Source organism: Eleginops maclovinus, chromosome 13 (genome assembly GCF_036324505.1).
Source record: "Eleginops maclovinus isolate JMC-PN-2008 ecotype Puerto Natales chromosome 13, JC_Emac_rtc_rv5, whole genome shotgun sequence".
Lineage (NCBI taxonomy): Eukaryota > Metazoa > Chordata > Actinopteri > Perciformes > Eleginopidae > Eleginops > Eleginops maclovinus.
Window position 1 is genome coordinate 4,693,272 of NC_086361.1, and position 19,538 is coordinate 4,712,809.

General features: G+C 39.6%; 2 protein-coding genes across 9 annotated transcripts; one reads left to right on the forward strand and one right to left on the reverse strand.

The window, feature by feature from the left end:
• Positions 1-432: 432 nt before the first annotated feature.
• usf2 (upstream transcription factor 2, c-fos interacting) lies at positions 433-8,550 on the reverse strand. Of its 7 annotated transcripts, none has more exons than XM_063899200.1 (11): positions 8,080-8,543; positions 7,346-7,389; positions 7,022-7,173; positions 5,512-5,631; positions 4,724-4,880; positions 4,023-4,110; positions 3,741-3,785; positions 2,947-3,005; positions 2,666-2,769; positions 2,084-2,212; positions 433-1,857 (listed from the first exon to the last, which is right to left on the reverse strand). In XM_063899200.1, exons 1-11 carry the CDS (start codon positions 8,115-8,117, stop codon positions 1,768-1,770), a joined length of 1,026 nt encoding a protein of 341 aa, XP_063755270.1. In that variant the 5' UTR covers positions 8,118-8,543; the 3' UTR covers positions 433-1,767. The 7 variants fall into 7 exon arrangements, with proteins under 7 accessions (XP_063755270.1, XP_063755271.1, XP_063755272.1 ...); XM_063899201.1 differs by having other exon boundaries at positions 2,678-2,769; positions 8,080-8,541; XM_063899202.1 differs by having other exon boundaries at positions 7,022-7,137; positions 8,080-8,538.
• LOC134874919 (lamin-A-like) lies at positions 7,012-19,525 on the forward strand. Of its 2 annotated transcripts, none has more exons than XM_063899199.1 (14): positions 7,012-7,202; positions 10,912-11,061; positions 11,521-11,871; positions 14,338-14,494; positions 14,748-14,873; positions 15,003-15,173; positions 15,412-15,537; positions 16,341-16,561; positions 16,894-17,167; positions 17,265-17,372; positions 17,468-17,587; positions 17,746-17,802; positions 18,500-18,694; positions 18,863-19,525. In XM_063899199.1, exons 3-14 carry the CDS (start codon positions 11,534-11,536, stop codon positions 18,896-18,898), a joined length of 1,929 nt encoding a protein of 642 aa, XP_063755269.1. In that variant the 5' UTR covers positions 7,012-7,202; positions 10,912-11,061; positions 11,521-11,533; the 3' UTR covers positions 18,899-19,525. The 2 variants fall into 2 exon arrangements, with proteins under 2 accessions (XP_063755269.1, XP_063755268.1); XM_063899198.1 differs by having other exon boundaries at positions 7,014-7,202; positions 18,497-18,694.
• The last annotated feature ends 13 nt before the right edge of the window (positions 19,526-19,538 follow it).

The window sequence follows — 19,538 nt, forward strand, 5'->3', positions numbered from 1 at the left end:
CAACGGGCCGACACAACGATCGAGTACAATGTTTAATAATTGAAACGCTGAGACAACGTTAATATCGTCATGTTTTATCACCTTCACCATCTAAGTAGTCTACGTAAAAAGGTAGGTAACAATAATCTAATTAATCCAGTGTTCAAAATGAAATCAAAATAGGGAAAAAGATAAACAGGACATTTCGTCATTAGTAAAAAAAAAAAAACCTAGCTCTAGCTGGTGTATTTGAAGTATTTGGCAAATTTTCCTCAGTTTTGTGACATATTGTTGTTTGGAAAAAATGTTGTATATAATTGTAAACATGTTTATATGTAAAAATGAGATTCAACATTAGCCAGAAAATATCCAAGTAAGATATCTTGATAGCTGTTCCAAGCTTACTAGAAATACATAAAATATATAGAAAACATCTGCAAAAGACAACACAGGTATAAACACTTCTGTTTTATTGTATCAGAATTAGTCATGCCAGTGGTTATATTTCCATGCTGTGGTGACTTTAAGTAGACAAAAGCTGTTTAGTTACAATATCACCAATCACATCCAAACTGCTCTCCACATTCCTGACCATGGATGTTTTCTGGTCTTTCTGTCAGCAGCAAAAGGTTCCCAAAGTTTAAAGAATTGGGGAAGATTGCAAAACAAAAGCCACCTTGGGTGTGTCCATTAAAATGCAGCAGGACTAGTGGTCCAAACAGAGAGTGAACCTCTATTTCAGTGCATTACACCAGTAGCCTATTAAGCAAGATATAAAAACCAACTATTATTTTAATGCCCGTTAAGAAATGACTCCCACCTCATCTCCTTATTCTCATTATGTGTACATTGCACCTAATAGGGACACACAAGAGATCTAAACTCTATATTTAAACACTTCATTGAGTCTGGGAACCACTTGCCAGGGCATCCCAATTACCTGAGCTATGTTAACACCTAGACTCTCCAGCAGGCTTCAATTAAGGCCTAGCACTAAAAATACAAACTCCGTGACTCAAAGTTGCTTTTACATTGACTGTCAGAAAAGTATTATATATATTTTTTTATTATTTCCTGACATCGGATAAAGATTATAAAGTTTGTGATCTCTGCCCAGTGCTTGGAGTGTCAGTGTAAAGAGGCAGAAATTGAAAAGAGTTATCTCAAATTGCACACAGATCAACTATTTATATACACATATGATCCACTGACAGTAGAGATATAATAAGTAACAGTGCTGAGCATGATCCAAAAAGGTGTTTGTTGTTTTTGAGTAGCTTCTGGAACCAGCTGACTTTTTGTTTTGTTTTGTGTACACATTCCTTAAACACTAATAAATTAAAAGCAAATGGGAACTATCATTCATGTCACATTTAGTAGTTTCAAACACAGCAAATGTCAACAAAAAAGGGAAAAAGTAGAGAACTGGTTTGATTAAAATAGGTGGAATAATTAAAAGTACAATTTTCTCTGGCAGTTTTTATAATTTAAAGTAAAATAAAAAGAAAGTATGCTGGAGCTGTGCAGAGGTTCCTTGAAGCAGAGGTGAGAGGTTCGGTGAGCTACACAGTTAACGGATTTCAGAGTGTTCAGCCTTCAACAGCTGAAGGTGGAGGAGGCGTTTGCAGTCCTTCAGTGTTTTTTTTTTCCAAACACTTGGTGTGCTGGTTTGTGTGGTCCAATTTCAGCTGGAAATTGTCTATAGTTGAACTTTATTTCCTGGTATTGTTCAGGTGGGTGGGAGGATGCGACATTTTGTTTGTGAGGTTACAAGTGTCCAGTTCACAGTTACTGAGGTGTCGCATCTCCATTGACTTCTACGCCGTGCTGCTGTAGCTGCGCTCGAAGCAGTGCATTATCATTCTTCAGCTCCTCAATCTAGAAGAAAAAAGGTACTTAGACAGAAAAATAAACAAAAAAGAAGGAAATATAGTAATTTCCCTAACTTTATCCTTAGAAGGTTGCATGCACATTGTATTTTCCTATATGTCCCAAGATTCTTTGAGTTATACTGTGCATTTCATGTCAACATAGTCTGCCTTGCCTCACAGTCCCTGCATCCCAAATTATCACAATAATAGACAGGTTAAAATGGGAAGTCAACCTGTTGTCTAAGCAGCTCGTTGTCCATCTCCACCTGCTCCACCTCTTTGTAACTCTCCTGCAGTCGCTGGTTACTCTGACGCAGCTCTCTGATGTAGTCGCAAGCTTTGGACAGGATGCCTCCTTTACTCTAGATGAGATGAGAGAATTGGTTAAACATGACTCATCATCTTTTTTCCTCCGATTGTGTAACTTACAAACATCTGTACTGAACTTTTCTCTTGTGGCTGACTACCACATAATAGAATCTAATTTCCTTTGAACTGTGGATCATTGGATGTGGTTACACCTTTGGCCTCATTAATTCAAGCAAGCATTATGTGAAAAGACCTAATGCGGCAGTGGTTCAGCAGTCTGGATGCAACTTAGCTTCCACATGCATAGAAATGCACATTTAACAAAAAAGACCACAGACATAAAGCACACACCTTCAGGCCAAATTTGGACATATAAGCCCGATTTTTATAACCATATTTAATCGAATAAAAATATTAATAAACATGGTAAGCCATATGTTACAATTTTACATGTTTTAAAAATATATATGAAATTTTAGAAAAAGATTATTTTGAGGGCTGTTTACTTTTAAACTCACCGCTCCGGTTCGGCTGTCTATGCTACAGTCGGGGATGATTTTTGAAAGCGTGACGATCCAGTTGTTGATCTTGTCTCTTCTTCTTCTCTCCACTGCAAAGAAAGAAAAGAAATACAACATTTAAATAAATAAATCATTATTCCTTTATGTACAAACAACTGTTATGCCCTAGATCTACATCAAGATGCAACTACTAGCTGTGCAGCTTTGATAAAACCCAAAGAAAGAGGGACTATTTATTAGAGATAAAAACAGTGATGAGTACATGCCTTCATTGTGTTGTGCTCTTCGCCTCTCATCTCTGGGCGCCCGGGGACCCTCCACCTTCCTGTAAAGACACAGGAGAACAAACATACAAACACGTTTTAGACATTATAGATACATTTCCTTTATTACAAGAATAGCACATTTCAACGTCTGACTCTTGAATTAGATTCCAGTTTTAGGGGAAAACAATCTATTGTAGGATGCATCTACATAACGCTATTATAACTGATATCTTTATCAAAAGTGACAAATGTTTCCGTTACAGTAGACATGCACATAACTGTGGTTGTTAACTACCATGTCGACTGCAAGTATGGGGATCAAACCATTAACCCTACGATTGGTAGCAATCTGTCACCATTTGAGCCACAGCCGCACACCTAAACAACAATTCTGACTTTAGCTTTTACATCTTTGGCTGGTTAACGATGGGTGCCCAAAAGCACCATTAATCTTTATTATCTTTGGGAAGAAAGACGCAGCCCACCTTCAGGTGCGCCGCAGGTCAAAGGATTGTACGATTCAGCCACTGAATCAGGATTTAAAATCTGCTATTAGCCTCTATGCTAACGGGATGCGTAGGATATGGCTAGCTTAAAGCTGTTTATTAACTAAAACTTCACTGTCAACATATAATTCACAACACAACAAAGCTGCTGATGGATAAGTGAGCCACCAGGTCTCTAACACATGATGGGGGCAGTGTGTGTGTGAGTGTGTGTGTGTGTGTGTGTGTGTGTGTGTGTGTGTGTGGTGGGGGTGGGGATGGGGGGGCGTATGTGAAAGTTCTTCTCACCAGTTTGAACTGCCATGCTGCAACATCTCGCTTTCACCGAGGTCTCTGGGGATGGCAGGTAAGTAGGACACAGTGTGGTTTTCAGACTTTGGTTGTTTTTTATTTGTTTTGGTTTGCTCAGTTGTACACAAAATTACAAAACCAATTATTCCAGAAAGGGAAGGAAGAGGTAGAGATCCCCCATGAAGAATCAGGGTAAGGGGGGTGAGAAGTCGGCCAAACACGAGGGGAGAGAGTGATGGTGATTCTGATGAATGCTGGGAAGTGTTTAGCCATACTCACGCAGTGTAGGTGTGTGTGCGGGGAGCGATGGTACGAGGGGCCGCCGTCTGTAGTACCTCAGGGGGGCTCATCATCACGTAAAACTGGCCTGGATTTTCAGAAACAATTAATGAAAATTAAGTTCCCCACAAGTGATGATTGACTTTTGAATAGATGGATTTTTTTATGTCGGTCTATTGGGGCTATTGTAAGTAAAGTATTTTTAAATAAATACGATCCCTGGTTAATATTCCAAGAAAAAGCTCTTTAAAAAAATTATATAATTTAAAGTCAAAATTCCCACGAAAAAACTCTTTTACAGGGTTGGATCAACCTCATCACAACACAGACATCAAAACAAGAAATTCCTCTTGTTCATGTTAGTGAGGAACAGTTTGGGACCGGCAATATCCTTCCAAATCCAAATGCAAATGTTGTTTTCTTACAAATAGGCCCAATTTAAGGCAATGCCTCTTCCTATATCCCCATGCTTATGATAATACGGTGATTCTGGGCTAAAATCCATAGTATTTCCTTATGATAAATCCCAACAGAAAGTAAATAGGATTAGTTGATCCAATGCACACATAATGACAGCTGTGTGTGATTGGATGAGGTTATGAAAGATGATACACTTTGTAAATCATCATTAGAAACTTATTATTTAAGATTTATTCTTCAAACAAGGTGTCCCATTAGGAGGGCAGCTGCCCTTTCCTCACCTCCCGCTTGAGCTATCGTAGGGTCGGAGGTGGCCTGCACGGACACGGCGGTTCCATCGCTGACGGTGGTGGCGGGGAAATAAGCGAAACGCGTCTCTCCTCCCACCGTCTCCCCCCCAGGACTGCCCCCATTACTGAAAGGGTTCTGGATAACAGCCTGGAAAGATATAGATTCACACAGTAAACAACCAGTACATAATATGTGCATGTCTTTGTAATAATCAAAAATAATGAATTGTGATTTCTATAACACCTTTCATACAAGAAATGCAGCACAAATTGCCTTACAATAAGTAAAATATTGATGTTGGTTCACACTAAAACAGGGATAGTCAAATCAAGAAATAAAAACTAGATAAAATAATATGGAAAATATACCCGTAGAGTATCAAAAAATTAATATTAAAATCAGTTCCCATATCTGCAGCACTCGCATATAAATATATAAATGCTGCAACATCATATACTAATATTTACTTTGCTAAAGTGGGGCAGATTTTAGGTTTTGAGACAGAAATGTAGAAAGTATTTAAATTGTTGTAGAGATTTAAATTGCATCTTCCCTGTAGTTATGAATCAAATAAGGATATTGTAAGCAAACAATCAATCATCAGTATATTACTTTATAGTGCTGGGCACCAGAGTGAAGCTTAACAAATGCCGTAACACATTTGCCCCTAAAATTACCACTTTTTTACTCTTTAAGTAATGTGGATGTTCACAACATATGCACGAGACAACCCCCCTTTCCCTTACACCTGCTTCCGTCTCTCAGAACGTTCACCCACCTGTGCCACTGCCTGGGGGGCTCCAGCAAACGCTGCAGCAGAGACCACACTGACGGCTCCTGACCCATCAGCTGTGGCTTCCAAATGATCGTCTGTCACCTGAACCACGCGGTACGTCACCTGCAGGCAGAGCAAACATTTTAAAAAGGAAGGAGCAATCACACTTTTTAGAAGTTTGGTAGCTTTTACTGCACACATTTAATATGAAAAGAGCTTGTTAGCAAAAAGCAGCCAACTTCACTCTTCGCTCCTAGTTTTTCACATTTACCTTCCATAGTTTTTCCAAAAATCCAAAGGTTTAACAATCCTTTAGATTTCCCACTGTTGTTGTTTTTCAGTGTGAATACATATCAGACGTCTCATCTGTTTTCTAATGACACCTGGGGAGCTGTGTTTATTTCTAATGTGCAAATGAGTCACTATGAAATGGCCAGGTGTAAACACTGCTAAGACTTATTTGCATGTTTTAACCTGGGAGCATTTCTATCATACTCCAAGGGGCTTGTAATCATCCATCAGCTCTCTGCACATTAACCGTTAGCTAAACCTCTCAACAGAACAAGATTATCTAATCTTAGTTTAGCATCTGCAACTTGGCGTGGCATGCCTGCAAAGCTTTGAATTTCCCCACATGTGGGAGTGGTGTGTGAATGGGGCTGTAAAGAGAAGTATAATCAGAGTTACATTAAATTACTGGGTTGTGTGTTATTTTTAGCTTTACAAAAACTGCTCCAATGTTAACTGCACTGGTTAACATGCCGGTCTAACTAGCAAAACATCCAGAATCTGAATACTCCTGTCTTTGTTAAGTGTACTAATTATGTTAAGAATTATTCACTTTTTTTAGAAAACACTTTTCAAAACAAAGTAACTGCATGACATGACTAAAACAGGATCCAACAACTTGAACTGAAGAGCTGAGCTGAGGTAAGAGCTACCTGACTGATAAGCATCAATTTTGCAACAATACAAATTAAATGGAAATAAAACCCAAAAGCCTTTATTTTAAAGTTGAAAAAAAACAAACATTTTAAAAACACTGTGCATTATTAAATAGCTGTAAAAACGTTAATGCTATAGTAACTGTTGTTTTGTTTATTAAGTTGCTTATCAAGAGAGGTGGGAGAAGTACTCATCTTGTACTTGAGTAAAAGTACAAGTACCAGAGTGTAGAACTACTCTGTTACAAGCAAAAGTCCTGTATTGCAAAAGTTATTCAAGAAAAAGAACAAAAGTATTAGCATCAACATATACTTAAAACACTGCTCATTGTGCAGATTGGTCTATTTCAGAAAAATATATATTATATTTTACCATTATAAATATTGATGCATTAAAGTGTTATCAGAGCTGGTAAAGGTAAGCTAGTTTTAGTGACTTTGTATACTGCAGGGTAGCTCAAAATTGTACTTAAGTACAGTACTTGAGTAAATGTGTACTTGTAAATATCTGGATCACAATCAGACTAATTGTAAATAATGTTTAGCTCTCTACAGGCCTCCATGCCCACCTGTCCTCCGCTGTTCTCTGTGCGGAACTGGTACTGCACATTGTGGTCAGTGAACGCGCCCTGCGGGACACCGGTGATGGTCACTGCAGTCTGCTCCACCGTCCCCACCGACTCTCCTGAAACACAGGAGAACATGTGTCCAATCTGTGATGCTGCACACAGACACAACCATCAAACACATGTAAGTGGATGCAGTCTGCAAACATTTTTGTTCAAATCTGTTTTTTCTACAAGACCAAAATCAATTCTCTTTTACTGTGCCTCAAAAAAGCAGAAATAAATATGCATGACACATTTCAGAATTAGAGGAAATTAGTCCCCCACCTTCCTGTAGCTGCACCACCTCTTCAGTTTCCTGTTTGTCGTGACTAAAAAAAAAAGAGATCACAGAGTCAGTTATTGATCATAAATGAATGTGAATAAATCTCTCAGAGCAAAGTGGGGGGAATGGCGACCCCTGGCGGTCAAAGAGGGGATGATGGAGAAAACATAAATAAAGTCATACATCACTGGCGTGCAAAGCGTGACAGAAATCATGTTTTATGCAACTTTCAGGAGAAAAATATAAATTATTTAATGATTAAAACTCAAGTGGAAGTGATTACATTAAGTGTACAAGCAAAGAAAAACTTCACAAATACTATAACACTATTAACACCTCCAATCCTAGTTTAATTTAAGCATTAGAATCCTAAATGAGTTGCATTAGCTACAGTAAAACAAAACCATGCAACAAAGTGTGCAGTCTGAAAAATAAACCCAAATCGCTGATGTGCATTTGCGTGTCTTATCAAGTAAATAAAGCAGTAATCGTGATGTTACACATTTACAAAAGGGCGCACACTTTCTGCTGAAAATGTGAAAATGTGAAAATGACGGATGCAAAGAACGCCTCATCCAGAAAGGCTGCGCCCAGATTCAGCCAGGAGGTAAAACATAAACAATGCACACATCTTATGAGTATCTGCGGCATGCAGGTTATTAAAAGCTAGGAGAAGAAGCTTTTAGGCCGTGGAGGGAGCCATGTCTGACCAGGAAGCGGAGCAGCAGCCTCTCACCTCCCCGAGCTGTCCAGACTCTGCTCCAGCATATCCATGAAGCTTTTTGCGGGGGTAAAAACGCCGATATTCAACGACACGGATTTACGGAGATGGAAGCGCTGATCACGGGGACAAACACACGGGTCATGTGAGGAAGACAGTCCAGGACACGTGAGGCACCGATCGGGCAAGGAGCTAAAATGGAGGCCGCTGCTGAGCAGGAGGGAGCCGTCTGCGTCTGTGCGGAAAACCGAAAAAAACACACACTCCGGGAGCTTACGCAGCTTCACGGCGGCGGTGCTGCTCCGTGTAGATCGTTATAGTCTTTTAGATTAACCTGTTGGATGTACGGCTAGAGGATTATTTCCTGTTAACGGTTCGATGGAAGTGTTTTTCATTGGGTTTCCTTTTTGTTGCTCGGCGGCGCACAGCTGCTGTTTATCCTCTCAAAGCTGTGGACTGCGCCATGCGGCCAATAAGACGCGGAGTGGACTAGTTTCTGCGTTTTATTGTGTTTTAAATTGTGTGTTTTTCTCACTCTATATGTTCCTCTGTCTTTGTAAAATTTCACATAGTGTAACCCAACATCCACGTGACTCCTCGGGTGCAAATTGTTTTCTGGTTAAAACGGATTATGAGGTTTTATTCTGGGTTTATTTCTGCATTTAAATTTAGTCACGCAGGGATTACTTCCTTAAATGTTCTTAGACTTTCTTTTATATTAGTCAAGGAAATCATATACAGATGTACAGTGTTCATCTGACACACTCAGGCTGACATCAGCTCCTCAACTGCAATTTTTTCAGTTTCTTTGCCCAGGTGACCACGGTGATCCAATACGGGTTTTCCCACAAACCACATGACACAAACTGTCCAACGCGCACTCCGCTTCTCATAACTCACTGTCGTTATGTGATGTTTGACAGCTAACAGCTATTTTACCTTATAAACCGGAATACAGATTCATCTTGAGATCCGTTTTAGGGAACCATGGTGTTTTTGTGCAGCCAGTTTCCAACACTACTTCAGATTGAGTCGTGTATGTATGCAATTCATTTTATTTGCTAAATTGAATGACTGCACAGACACATCACGCTGCCTTGTATTTTGTTTATTAAAGGAAAAATTAAACAATAAAAACATTCCAGTGCACTCTTTTCTTAACTTTAAATCTATTTTTTTGAATGTCTATTCTATGGTCTTTTTGTCTTTTAATTACAACTGTATTATATTGTATTTCCTGCGACCTTTTCAATAGTCTAATGTGAAGCACTTTGGACTGCAATTCTTATAAGAAAGGTGATATACAAATAAAGCTTATTATTAATGTAAATGTAATAATAAATGTAATTTTTATAATCAACACTTATAGTGTATTTCATTCAAAATAAAAATGTTATTTAGATTTGAAAACAGTTGGGGTTGTCGCACCATGAAATCAAACCAAAGAGACATAATTGCACATTATACACATTATTAAAGTCTTATTAGTGCAGTATGGTGCTTTTTAAAATGTATTAAACTACATTTACATCTTATCTTTTGTTGTTTTAACACTAAATCCATAAAGATTTTTAGAGTACTTATTCAATCGAGTTATGTGTGCTGTCTGTTTGTTTCTGTTGCTTGCAGTCGTAAGAGCAGAGATGTAAAACATGATCTCTAATGTAACTAATGAACAGTGAATAGATACAGTGCACTGCAAATCAAATTGGTTACAGGTGATATGTTTAACGTTCTGTTCAATTGTTATTTTAGTCTTTCCTTTTATTCCTTGTAAAATATGAAGTATTTGTTTAGCTCTGCATAAATTTAATAACTCATAGTGAACACCATCATGTCCAGACAGAGCCCTGAATCCTCAAAAACCCTCACTGTAACTCTAACTTAAATTGCCTCTTGACAATTAAGTGTTTATTTAATGTTGATAAAACAGCTAAACAAATAATTAAAGTAAATCTAAATGTTAATAGTTTCAAAATAAAGCAGTAGTTGGGGCCTACTTGATCATCTTCATACATTCTTCAAACTAAATTGAAGATTTAATCCCCTTAATATCCAGATTTCAGTTGTATTTGTCATTGAAAAATTGCTGACTTTACAACATACAGAAGGCATTATTCTGTCTCAGATTATTTCAGCTCTTCAGCAGCCACAGTAGGATTTTATAGAAGTATCCATGTTTTTAAGTTTATGGTTTGAAACAGCCTGTATTCCAAATGTCTTGTGCATCTTTCTTACAAACTGTTCCATTACAAAGCAGCCTGTTTCTAATAATTTGCTCTGTGTTCTGAAAATATGTAGAATTGGTTCTGTCACGTGCGAGAAACACAACTGAACTTTTTGACAGTTACAGTATGAATACTGTATATTCCTCTGTTAAGCCATGAAACCCCATATTATCAGGGAACATTCAGTTCCTTATAAAAGTGGTTCATTTGAACTTCTTGGAGAAGTATAAGCACTGTGGTTCGAGTTAAAAGAACTGAATGAGCAGAAAGCAACTCTCAGGCAATAGAACTGCTTAAAATTATCCCTTAGCATTTATTTGAGTAGCGGGTGACTCATTCATTCAGTCTGCACACCCATACAGTTTGTGTGTGTGTGTGTGTGTGTGTGTGTGTGTGTGTGTGTGTGTGTGTGTGTGTGTGTGTGTGTGTGTGTGTGTGTGCGCACGTGCACACGTGCGTGCATGAGAGAGACACAGAGACAGAGAGAGAGAGAGAGAGAGAGAGAGAGAGAGAGAGAGAGAGAGAGAGAGAGAGGAACAACCACCTACCAAGAGCCAAACTTGAGGCCAACCTCTCTCCTCTCCTCCCATCTCATTCTTTCCTACACGGGCACCCACAGATGGATTTGCAGACATCACTCTAACAGACTGAAGACTGCAGGAGGACTTAGAGGAAAGCTCTCATCCCAAGATACCAACGAAAACTCACAGCGAAGTCTCCGAATATCCTAAGTTTGAACTTTTTCTACCTTCTATCGAGCTGTTAAAAGGTAAATATTCCCATCGAAGTTTGCATCTTTTGTTAAGAGCCTTTACTTTGAGCTTTGGGTGGAGTCGACAACCCCTCCCATGTCCTTTGATGAACTTCTCTGTTGTATGTTTGATCTCCTTTCACTATAAAGACTTTCTGTACACCCTATGCAGTAAGTTGTGTTTTATTCTTAATTCTAACATTACAATTATAAGTTTGTTTTACTTGTGTGACAGTTCACAGATTACTTCAGTAAAAGTCGACTCTTATACATAAATTAGGGATAGTTTTCTGGATTCATTTTGATTTTAAAGTTGCTGAATGTAGATTTGTAACAGAACTGCACGGTCAACTTCCTCCATCTTCTATGTAAAGACCTGTTTTATTCTACTAAGCTCATTTTGCCAGTATATAGACATTTTGTGCATGAAAAACAAATGTATCGAATGATTAACTTGATGATCATATCTGTTTCCAGAAGGATAAGTACCATGGCGACACCCAAAAACACTCCCCGAGGTGCCAACACTCCTCTATCCCCCAACCGTATCACCCGGCTCCAGGAGAAGGAGGACCTGTGCAACCTCAATGACCGGCTGGCTGTCTACATCGACAAAGTGCGCTCTCTGGAGTCTGAGAATGCCGGCCTGCGTTTGCGCATCACTGAGTCAGAGACCGAGGTCAGCCGGGAGCTGACGGGCCTGAAGGCCGCCTACGAGACGGAGCTAGCCGATGCACGGCAGACTCTGGACTCTGTGGCCAAAGAGCGAGCCCGGCTGCAGCTGGAGCTTGGCAAACTGCGAGAGGACTACAAGGAGCTGAAAGCAAGGTGAGCTGCAGCACATCACAATGTAAACCTGAATATATTATGTTGTTTTATTCTATCTATACATCTACTATGAATTATAGCAAGAAGATGGGGGGGGTTAGGGGTGTCTCTGTGCATTTGAGGCCCTGAATTCCTTTAAAGGACCCACGTGTGTTCATGAGGTATAGGCTACCTTCTTCACAGTCAAAGTGAGACTGTCTAACTTATTTATTGCAATGTTCAAGAGTTCAGAAAGCTCAAAGAGTTATATAGAAACAGAATATAAAAGAAGTGGATCTAATCACATGACAGCACTTTGGGTTTTGAAGTTTAGAGTTTGGTATTTTGAGCGTTGGCATTTTTATTTTTTGGTGCCAAAAGTTACAATGTTTTAGGAGGGTGGAGCTAGGGTGAGATACGCCTCTATCTAGCCTCTGTCCTGATTGAGAGGCAGTCTGTAGTAACACTTGTTAATAAAAGGTAGCCATGCCCTATAGTATTAGCATGCTTTATCGTCTACTTTACTAAAATGGGACCCTCATTTACATTAGACTTCAGCACAATGTTGACTGAGGTAGGAAATCAAGTGAGAAGTAGGGATCATTTTCTCATAGACTTCTATACAACCAGAGTTCTTATTGCAACAAATTGAGTGGTTTTTGGATAGCCCTTTTGGATACTAGAGAGGTCTGGTACGACAATATGGCTAATGGTGGCTAAAGTTAGAAAACTTGGGAAATAAATAGTTAACTTCGGGATTAGTTTGCCGTCATTTTGACTCTTTTCTACATTGCAATTTATGCATTTACTATAATCCCATAATAAGCACTTGCAATGTAACAGTAGACATCAAGTAACAAGAGCTAACGAGCATAAAGTAAGTCGCCCTGGTATGCTCTGAAATAAAATGACAAGACACTACTGAGCAAGGTTTTTTGTTTATTGGAGGGTCATGAGAGGAACAGGCTGCATCAAGGCTTATGAAAGCCCCCCTTTCAACATCTTTCTTTATCTGTCAAATAACCCCTACAGTATGCTTCCCTGTAAAGAGGAACAAAGGGATTAGGTAAATGAATCATTAGTCCATTCCAACATAGAGTTTGTTGTTACAGTGATAATATATGCATGTGATCTATTGCAGCAGATCAGAGTTCCTCATCAGCTTTTAATAGCTGATGCTTTATATGTGAAACTGTGACAGTGTTGCCTGCTTCAGGGGCCACTCCCTTTCTGGAGCATACCCTCCCCATTGCTCACTGCTGCCTGATTTTTCTCCTCTTCCCATGCTGCCACATCCAGAGCATGATGACTAACTCTTTCCCTGGTTTCTCCTCCTACCAAGGCAATCATTATGCACACAATACGTGGCAGTGTTTGGAAGGCTCTATGCTTGCCTCCATTATTTTTCCATAAATATTGAGACGACGGACGTTGTATGTTTGGCAAAGCCGAGCCGTCGCCATGGCAGCGTGTCAGCCAAACATCAAGGGCTGTGGTTTGTGGCTACCGCAAACACAGGATTGGACGTTGATCACTGTAGCCTATGAGTCATATGCACCAAGGTCTTTCCCGTTTCTTTCTGGACTACATCCTCGTTCAAAAATAGCTCATATTTGTTACATTAGACTGTGTAAAGGAAACTCTAGTAGTTCAATTTCCACTTAAAGGAACTCCACCTAAAAAACGTATCCATCCTCCAACTTGTAGTCCAATCTATAGGTGTAGATATTTCATGTGTGAGATGCCATTGTAGGGATATTGACTTTCAAGATGTTGCCTCCTCTCCAATATAATGGAACGAAATGGCATCCGGCTTCTGAAAAAAAGCCATAAAAATACATTTGAAAAACTCATCAGTAATTTCTCTGTCCAAATATCATGACACCGGCTACTCAAGATAATCCACACACCTTGTAGTTAACAGTGTCATGTAGGGACTATTTTTTCTCTCCCAAACTAGAATTTGAATTGATCCGAATGAGCAGAGGTTGATCAAGTACTAAGATTGTGTGCTTAATTAAAAGTACCATAGTGTACTTGAGTATATCTTCTTTACACCACTGCGAAAGAGCCTGTTCATGAGTGCATGCTTCTTTCTGTGTGGTAAAACAACAAAAAGAAAGTAGTTCCAACATGAAACTAGTCACAAGAATGTCAGTGGATTATCCTGAGTAACAGACATTGCTGTTGAGTTAAAAAAAAAAAGTGCGCTTGGAGCACCACAAGTCAAGTTCCATCTACTTCCATTATATTGGAAAGAAGGCAGACAACCTCTATGGGCCGTTTCTCCAAACTTTGGCAACTCAGACAACACTTTTAGTAACAGGCAACAGTTTTGTTTTAGATTTTTTTGGTGAACTATCCCATTAGCTTACAATGCAAAATGAATGTTTACTCCTAATCTATTCACTGGAATATACGTTATCAATTACGAAACACATCCATGAAGATTCAGCTTCACATCTGAGGCGCTTTGTGTGTTTGCAGGAACACCAAAAAGGAGTCCGACTTGGCTGCAGCGCTGCTGAGACTTAAAGACCTGGAGGCTATGCTGAACTCGAAGGATGCTTCCCTGACTACAGCTCTGGGAGAGAAGCGTAACCTGGAGGCGGAAAACAGGGAACTGAGGGCGCAGGTTTCCAAGGTAAACTGACTCAGTTTGTAGCTCAGTGGAAACACATCTGGGGTCAATCTTTGTTCAGTTAGCCTAAAAACTCATAAACCTTAAACGTGTTTCTCATACGCCCCTTTGTTTTCCACTTTCTTAAATGTCAGCTATCAAAGCTACAGCCATGTTTTTTGCCATCACATTTCATTGTATTGACTGTATATTCCTGCACTCTGCTGCCTTTATGTGAATGTCAGCTTAGTTCTAATTTTCAGTTCCTGTTTCTCAGCTGGATACCAGTTTGGCCGATGCTAAGAAGCAGCTGCAGGATGAGATGCTGAGGAGGGTGGACGGAGAGAACCGCATCCAGACACTCAAAGAGGAGTTGGAGTTTTGCAGGAACCTCCACTCTGAGGTCAGACCCTGGAAAAGAAGCACTTATCTTAAATGAATCATTTGAAAAAGGAACTTTGTCCACCCTTTTTTCCTATAATCCCATCAGCCAACAACTGAAAATGATTTTGGGTTTGTAATTGTCCAACAGGAGCTACGGGAGACAAAGCGACGCCATGAATCCCGTATGATTGAGGTGGACAATGGCCACTTGCAAGATTTTGAAAGCAAATTATCCGAAGCGCTGGCGGACATGCGCAGCCAGCACGAATTTCAGATGAAAATGTACAAAGAGGAGATCGAGAAGACCTACAATTCCAAGGTACACCATCCATATTTTGTCATTCTAGGAAAAAAAAAAAAAAAAAAAGACTTACATCAAGTTTATGGTCTTCAGTTGAAGATAAAATCAGTAACAACACAAACCTCACACAGTAATTATCCAAAACATCATACAACAGGAATGCATTGAACTCATTAGGACTGGTAATACTGAAGCTAATTGAGTTTCAGACTGCAGCGTTTTTAATTAATTTCCTCCCTTTGTGTTACTTGGTCAGCTGGAGAACGCTCGTCAGTCCGCAGACAGAAGCGGTCACCTGGTCGGAGCTGCACACGAGGAGCTGCAGCAGACACGCATCCGCCTGGAGTCCATGTCTTCTCAGATCAGCCAGCTGCAGAAACAGGTACAGTGACTGAGCAGCTTTACATCATTATGTTTTCAACTATCCAACTGTGCAATACTCATATAAAATAGAATTATTACTGCTTTACTTTACACATTTTGAGCAATAATTTGGTTCATAACGTTAAAATCATTATTAATGTTAAAACAATATTGGTTTTATTGTCAAAGACACATTTTCGGCCATTGTATCGCTCAGTGGGTAGAGCAGGCGGTCATATACTGGGGTTTGATCCCCATGCGGTGGACCCAGGTTCGACTCCCTTTGCCGCGTGTCTTCCTCTCTGTCTCCCCATTTCTGAACTGCACTATATTAAAGGCACTGGTTGCCCCAAAAATTCTTTAAAAAAAAAAAAAGACATATTTTCACCTATTTTATATATTGTAGTCGAATGTGTAGGTTTTTACTTTAACTTCTCAATGTTTGAATCAATATTTAATTGTATTTATTTATTTTTTCTATTTCTATTCTGAATATATTTAAACAAAAGTCGGTATCATAAAATGAATTTCCTCATTTTAAGGCCAAACATAATCCCAAAAAGTATTTTTATACTTAGATTAAGATTTATAAATTGTAAGTTTTATAAAATGTACATTTATTGATTTAAAATACAGTTGGGCTGTTTTGCACAAAGTTAAATTTAAACATTTTCATCAGATATTCCTTCATATTTTATTTCTCAAAATAAAGACACATCTTTCACCATATTTAGCCGAGCCTCATATATCTGAAGCCGTGTTTCTTCTGTCTTTTTTGTCTATCTTTGATTAAACAATGGTTTCACCCCCTCTCTGATCCAGCTGGCGGCCCGCGAGGCCAAGATAAGGGACCTGGAGGACGCCATGTCTCGGGAGCGGGACACCACCCGCCGCCTGCTGGGGGAGAAGGAGAGAGAAATGGCGGAGATGAGGCAGAAAATGCAGCAGCAGCTGGATGAGTACCAGGAGCTGCTTGACGTCAAGCTGGCTCTGGATATGGAGATCTGTGCTTACAGGAAGCTGCTGGAGGGAGAGGAGCAGAGGTACATTGGCCCCTCAAAATAAATGTATCCAAGAGTCTTGCCATAATTTAATTGTGTTTGATTATTTTATTGTTGTATTTTGCATTATTGTTCCGAATCTGCACAGTAGCTAAAGCTGTCAGATACATGTAGTGGAGTAAATAGTACAATACTCTGCCCTCTAAGATGTAATAAAGAAGCAGTTAAGAAGTTTCATGAAATGGAAATACTTACCTTAAGTACAAGTACCTTAACTTTTAACTTAAGTACATGATTATAATAAATGTACCACTGGTCATACTTCTTCTGGTCATACCTCTTCCTCTACCACTAACATTTGTTTGTCCCTGCAGGCTGCGTCTCTCCCCCAGCCCCCCTCCCACTAAGATGACAGGAAGTCGTTCCTCTGTGTCTGGAGCGCTGTCTCGCTCAGCACACTACAGCTCCAACAGCACTCCTGCCAAGAGGCGCCGCCCCAACGACACGGATAGCGAGGCCTCCAGCATCGTAGGGGGAGCTGTGGCCCGCACCCGCATCGCCCAGCAGGCCTCTGCCAGTGGGCGCGTCACCGTGGACGAGGTGGACCTGGAAGGGAAATATGTCAGGCTCAGCAACAAGAGCGATGAGGTGAGAAGATGAATAAAATAGTTTGATGATTAATTATTATGAATTCAACTTACTTAGGTGATATGACACTATGACACCTTTTTAATCCAATCATCAGGATCAGAATTTGGGAAACTGGCAGCTGAAGCGACAGGTGGGATCTGGTGCTGCAATCATGTTTAAGTTCCCCGTGAAATTCACCTTAAAGGCTGGCCAGAGGGTCACGGTAAGAAACACCTTTACTCAGAAGAATCACTAATCAGTACAGTGATAAACAGAGAAACATTACTCACCTTTCTTCCCCTTAACTCTCGGTGACAGATCTGGGCCTCTGGTGCTGGGGTTCCCCACAGTCCTCCCTCTGACCTTGTGTGGAAGACTCAGGCCTCCTGGGGCACCGGAGACCTCTTCCAGACCACCCTGATCAGTGCCAATGGAGAGGTATTTTAAATGTACCGGTCAAATGGTTCTTTATCTAAGCCTATAGTACTGTGAAGACATTAGGTTTAATGTGGCCTCAGCCCAGGCTTGTGTCAAATTATATGCACAGAGCTTTTAAGACTCCGAAATGCGCGAAAATAAAATACTTTTCCCTTCAGGAAATGGCAATGAGGAAGGTCACCCGCACACAGCTTGAAGAAGAAGATGATGACATGGTAAGATAAATTGTATTTTCAACACAAAAATCTGCAGGATTAATCTGAGTGCTCATGGTGGTACAATAGATTGTGTTGTCCCTTTAAATGAACCTAATATTGATATTGGAAATCAGAAACACACAATCTGTAAATATGTATTTGCTCTATATATTTGTTGTATTGTTGCTATACAATGGTCTGAAGGTGTGGAACAACCACCACGTTTTCATCACAATACAAAAAGTGGTTAGAACAGAACTCTCATTCATGGATTATTATCTGAATGACCTCTAACATCAATGCAATAAAATATACACCTGCCCAGTCCTTCCCTATTAGACCAGCAGTCCAAAACACACATTTTCAGTTTCCTTTTAAATCATTTTAATAAGAAACTCAGCAAATCTACCCATTATAAGTCAATCCAAATATTTTAAACATTTCTCAAATGATTAATCAAATGTCAAAACAGCATATGATTATGATCCCTTTAATATTGACTATCAACTTATTGTTTGAACTGTATGGTTTGTGAAATATCCTGCATCCCCTAAAGATATCCATGTGGTCCTTTCAAAGTAAAACACTCTTCTCTAAAGTTTTTGGCCAAGCGATCACCAAATTACAAAAGAATAAAACATTACACGTGAACGCAGAGTGTCTACTTATTAAATGATGTTATACTAACAATGCATGTGTGTGTTGGCTTCAGCAGGTGGCTCACAGCACTTGTGGAGACAGTGAGTACAACTTGCGGAGCCGCACGGTGGTCTGCGGCTCCTGCGGACTTCCTTCAGACAAATCCAGCCACTGCTCCGTGACCTCCGCCTCCAGATCCTTCCGCAGCGGTGGGATCTCTGAGGGTCTACTGCCGCAGTCCTACGTGTTCAGCACCAGCACTCCTCGCAAGGTGAGTAATGAGTTCCTTACAAAGGAAGACAAAACATCAGCTCCATAGGATGCTGAAACAACACTGTTCCTCTGATTTTAAAGATCAGTCTTTTTTAAAAAACATTTTTCTCTCTTCATCTGGAGTATTTTTTGTATGTGATGGTAACTTTGTCAACTTTCCTCATAGACTGGATCCAGAATGGAGAACTGTCCAATCATGTGAGCCCCATGGACCCTCGCTGAAACACTTCGCCACCTATTAGTTTTCAGTTATTAGTGCTTCATAGTTACCAGTTGTAGTTATTAAGGTTAGTTAATGTATAACAGAATAATCCCCTTCGAAATAAGGTGGCAATAAAACTTAATACTGCTTTTTTATAATGTACATAGGCATGCTTATGATTTTTTTTTCTGGAATTTAAATGGCCATTTAGCAATCACTTTGTTTGTTTTGCTGTCATTAATGGTTGAAAATAAATACCAGCCTTTCACATAGCAACACAGTATGAATCAGCTACTTTACCAACTTACTGTCAAACAACTGTTTGGGCTAAAAGCCTTGTTTACTTAAAAAAAAAAAGTTGTTGCTGGTCGATAAATCATGCTTTTTGGTGCTGCTTGTATTACCGTTTAATCCCATTTTCATACAGATTTTCATTTTCTTACCTATGTAAACTTACTGATGCAGCAGGGTTGCAGTAACCTCCTTTGTGTTTGATTATTTTGAAATATACATCTATTTTGAAAAGGATTCTATACCTACAGTAACAGTAAGTTGAGCCCAACCTTTCTACAGATCTGAGGAATATTGTGTATTTTCTTCTTATATCAATAAACATCTTTTTCAGAATCCTGCCTTATTT